The sequence below is a fragment of the Impatiens glandulifera genome, chromosome 7 (genome assembly GCF_907164915.1).
Source record: "Impatiens glandulifera chromosome 7, dImpGla2.1, whole genome shotgun sequence".
In the NCBI taxonomy this organism is placed as follows: Eukaryota; Viridiplantae; Streptophyta; class Magnoliopsida; order Ericales; family Balsaminaceae; genus Impatiens; species Impatiens glandulifera.
In genome coordinates, this window is record NC_061868.1 from 15,602,219 (window position 1) to 15,606,952 (window position 4,734).

A 4,734-nucleotide genomic window follows, 5' to 3' on the forward strand; every position below is an offset into this window, starting at 1 on the left:
GTTAAAGCTTAAGCCTACACAGTCAAAAAATACACGAAAATGTCATTTCTTCACAAGAACATAACAAACACGAAAATGTCATTTCTTAAACGAGAAATGAATGAATAAACGTGAAATGCATGCATGCAGAATAAGAACACTAATATAATACTCGTCATATACCCTAAAAGCATTTACACGCATAAACGAAACCAGAACCAAACCCTAAACCCTAAATACATCAATATCAATCAATATAAACGGTATAATATACATCAAAACCTAACCCTAACCCTTAAGCCCTAAACTCACCGGAATATGTCGAAGAGACGGTGGAAAGACGATGATGTCGAAGAGACGGTGGAAAGTCGATGATGTTGGACGAGGGACGATGATAATGAACGAGGTTGATCGATGATGTTGAAGGAAGTCGGAATGGAAAGTCAGCAGTTGAGAAGACGTGGTTTTGGAAGTCGGGGTGGGAGGGAGAATCGGGGGTTTTTGTTTAAAATTAAGGCCAAAAAGTTATATATAAGACGAAAGACGCGAATTGTCATTCACGCGTTTCATCTAAAACGCGTTAATCAACTGACGCGATTTAGATGAAACGCGTGAATGGTAATTCGCGTCAATGAGCGTAAAATCTGGCGCACGAGGAGTATTTCTGACATTTCGCAGGGCAAAAGGGCCTTTTTTTGCCAACATTAGCAGCCGCGAGCCTTTTTTGAATTTTAGCCTGTTATGGGGCCATTTCATCAAATTTTCCTGTAAAAAAGGTAAGATTTTTTTTTTTTGTTCACTTTTGAATAGATTCATTTAGGATTTGGGTAAGTTTTTTTTATTCACTTTCGCATAGATTTATTTTGAATTTGATTATTTTGGTAACGCTCGGCAGTGGCTATTTATTCCAGAATCTTCGTTCAAACAATTATCAACCCTGCAACCTTATTCTGTCTTGTCTCCGGCGGCATCTCTATCTTCTCTCCATTTCCAGCCTTAGTTTTCTCGGCAATGGCACACTCAGACTTCAAGAAAGTTCAGATCCAGAGGGACGATACTGTGAGATTTGCTTGTGTTTACGTTTTCTCATACTTTCATTTAAAACCATTTCTTGCAGAAATAGAAGAAAACATGAACAAAATGGTCGCTTTACACTTTAGAATCAGTCAACCGATGGGTTTTTTTTATCAGTTTTGATGACTTATACCTATGCATCTTTGAAACAATCTGACTTAGATACCTAAATTCAGCTTATTTTTAATTATAAAAAAAACTCAGCTTGTTTTTGTCATGTTATTTAGAACATTGCAACAAAGCAGATACCCAAATTGAACAGTTTCTTCCTGTAAGATGCTATAGGCATATTATAAGATTCAATTAGATTTTTATTTTCTGTCAATCCATTTTGGCTTGTATGATTCATTACAGTGTATTTGTCTGTTATGCTTCTCATTGGAAAACTGAAACAGGTGTTTGATGCTTATGTGGTTGGCAAAGATGATGCACCAGGAATTGTTGTACTTCAGGAATGGTGGGGTATTGACACTGAGATCAAGAACCATGCTCTGAAAATCTCTCAATTTGGATCTGGCTACAAAGCACTTATTCCAGAGTAAGAAACCACCTTGATTACTCACTAGAATCCTTTTGCTTATTTCTTAAAAGTTTGAATTAATGTTTGCATTTCTCTGTACTGTCAGCTTGTATAGAGGTAAAGTCGGTCTAGATGTTGCGGAAGCACAGCATTTGATGGATGGGCTTGACTGGCAAGGTGCTGTGAAGGATATAAAAGCATCTATTAACTGGCTCAAAGCAAATGGTTCAAAGAAGGTTAGTTCACTTTACCATTCTTTCTTTCTGGGAATATGTGTTGAAACATCTTGCCCATATGAAAATAATTGTTATTTACAGCTACAAATATAATCCCATAGTTTTGCCCTATTCTTCTCTATTTTACTTGGTTGGTGTTGATCGTTGATCTGTTAGGTTATGCTGTTTCGCTAAATATCAATCCGACCCTAATGGACCAACTATCAAGACCTTGTATCATATATAGATAGGGTTGGTTTGTCAAATATTTGACCTTATACATCCACAAATTCACATCCCACTTGTTTGTGAACTAACATAAAAAATGTAATAAACGAAATTATAAGTACAAATACACCAACCTCAATTGAAACTTTGTTGGTAACAAAGACTACGAGATCAAGTTTATGAGTACTCACAAATAGTAACAGATAATAAGTGGTTAAAATATATATTTTTCAGTTGAATAAATGTAGCAATGATAATAATTGAAAGAGATATAAAGTCTTCCAATTGAACAAAAGCAATTGAAGTGTAAATGCTACAACACTTAGCAACTCAAGGATAATACAAAGTCTAAATTTCCTTATTAATAGACATGTTTATTTTCATATCTGAGTCCATTTTTAGCAAGTTCATTGTTAATAATATTTGCTACGAACATAAATGAACAAATTTTACATGTTCAATTGTTTCAAGTTAGTTTATATTTGCAAATATTTCTTCCTCCATCCCAGCATTAATATATATTCAGTGCAACCAATTTTGAGTACAAATTAGGGATGATATCGGGTTGATTGAATTATTTGACTAAATATCAATCTGGCCCTAATAGATTCGTTTGTACTTTGTCGAGACCCTGTATCCCCCGCCCCTATATTCTGTGGAATCTATGTCTTTTGGTTCAGTTAAGGTCAAGTAGGGAGAGTTGGGATGCTCAATCCTAATTTTGGTTATTCTTACTATTTGTGTTGCGGGATAAACACTAAATATGATTTTTTTTTCTAAATAAAAACTTGTCATAGATTGGAGTGACTGGATTTTGCATGGGTGGTGCTTTATCTATTGCAAGTTCTGTTTTACTCCCTGAGGTGGATGCTGTTGTAGCTTTTTATGGGGTTCCTTCATCAGAGCTTGCTGATCCTGCTCAAGCTAAGGCACCTCTGCAGGCTCACTTTGGTGAGCTTGATAACTTTGTTGGGTTTTCAGATATCACGGTATGTAAATCAATTCTTTTGTCGGTTCCTCTGCATGATGTTCGATGTGGAAATTAGGGTCTTGTTTTGATCTGCGTTAATTGGATTTAATCTCAAATAACCTACTATCTCATCACTGATCAGGTCATTCATCTACTTAACCAAAATATCCAAACACCCTTTTATTAATTTTCAATAACTTACACCGAAGAACGTTTCAAATAACGTACTAGTTATCCAAATAACCCAAGATCAAACAAGACCTAGTATTTATTACAATATTATAGTCATGATTTCATTGTAAATTGCCAAACTAAAAGTTGATAGTGTTATTGTTTGTTGGTACAAGATTTTTTCTGGATAATGATGAAATTATGTTTTAGATACTTATTCAGAGTATAGTGTGGTTTTTGTTCTTCCATTTGGTGTACAAATCATTTTCTAATTCATGATCCAAATTTTAGTTTAATCTTTTGTTTCATTCAGTATGGAGATTTGTTCTAGATGACAATCAGATTAAATTTTGAATCATGATCAGATTATTTTTAAATCACTGTGATTTTTGTCCAACATAACAAATATAGATTATTTCAGATCATGCTCAACATGAAAATATTTGGTACCAAACCAGCCCAATTGAATGTTTGATCATCTCAATGAAGCTTGGGTAAATATTGGATCTTGAATCTAATGACGAGAGAATTACCAAATGTGAAGATTATTAAATCATTTAAAGAAGTTCTCTTGTAACTCGATCTCTTCTTCTTCTTTTTCCATTCAGGCTGCCAAAGGTTTGGAAGAGAAGCTGAAAGCATCTGTAGTACCTAATGAGGTACACATTTATCCAGGCACTGCACATGCTTTCTTGAACAGGTCTCCTGAAGGTATTCAGAGGAAGAAAGATATGGGAATTGCTGATGAAGACGAAGCTTCAGCTGAATTAGCCTGGTCTCGTTTCAGCTCGTGGATGAGCAGTTATCTTTCCGCCTGAGCAATCTGGATACATTCTACTTTCTGAAATATCACTTTGAAGCTTGTGTGTGTGGAAATTCTAGGAAAATAAAGTATCTTGTTAAGACTAATAATATTCACATACTTCTTAATCTGGATCCAGATAAAACTGCAATAAATTTTTGAATTTGAGTTTGAAGAAGTTCAGATACATGTCATGTTTTTTGGAATACAAAAAAGTTTTCCTTCTGATCGAAAAATAAGTTTCTTTTTTAACCTGTGTTTATTTCTTAGGGTGAATCGAACCTGCTACCCTGGTTGGCTAAGTTGTCTTGTTATGATTAATAATTGACATACTTCTTAATCTAGATCCTGGTTTGGATCTAAGAGAGAAACCGGTCAATTTTGTTTTGAATTTAGGTCAGATAAAGTTGAACACACACCCCGTTTTTGTGACAAAAAATAGTATTTTCAAATGAACTCAACTTGTTGACCATGGCATCTCATAATTTGACAAATCATGTTGATTTATAGTAGACCTTGACACTTTGAATGCAACCAATTGTTTACGAATAGGTGTTTACATCAGTTTTCTAGGTGGGGTTTTTAATTTTGCTCTAAAAAGTTGTCAACTTGGTGAAGAATACAACACAATTGGTCCCATCTTTAAGAATTTTGGCTTTAGTCTTAGCATGTTAGCTACACATTGTTTTCCCATCCCCACACTATCGTAGAAATTATCGTAATCTGATTTCAGATGAAGCAACTTGCGTAGTTACTTCTGCTAGTTAGAAATGTC

The 4,734-nt window shown here is 34.7% G+C and overlaps 1 protein-coding gene across 1 annotated transcript; it reads left to right on the top strand.

Moving 5' to 3' along the window:
• The first annotated feature begins 882 nt into the window (after positions 1–882).
• LOC124945303 (protein usf) lies at positions 883–4,129 on the top strand. The gene is made up of 5 exons (XM_047485709.1): positions 883–1,038; positions 1,449–1,591; positions 1,680–1,809; positions 2,814–3,005; positions 3,766–4,129. Exons 1-5 carry the CDS (start codon positions 991–993, stop codon positions 3,973–3,975), a joined length of 723 nt encoding a protein of 240 aa, XP_047341665.1. The 5' UTR covers positions 883–990; the 3' UTR covers positions 3,976–4,129.
• Positions 4,130–4,734: the final 605 nt, after the last annotated feature.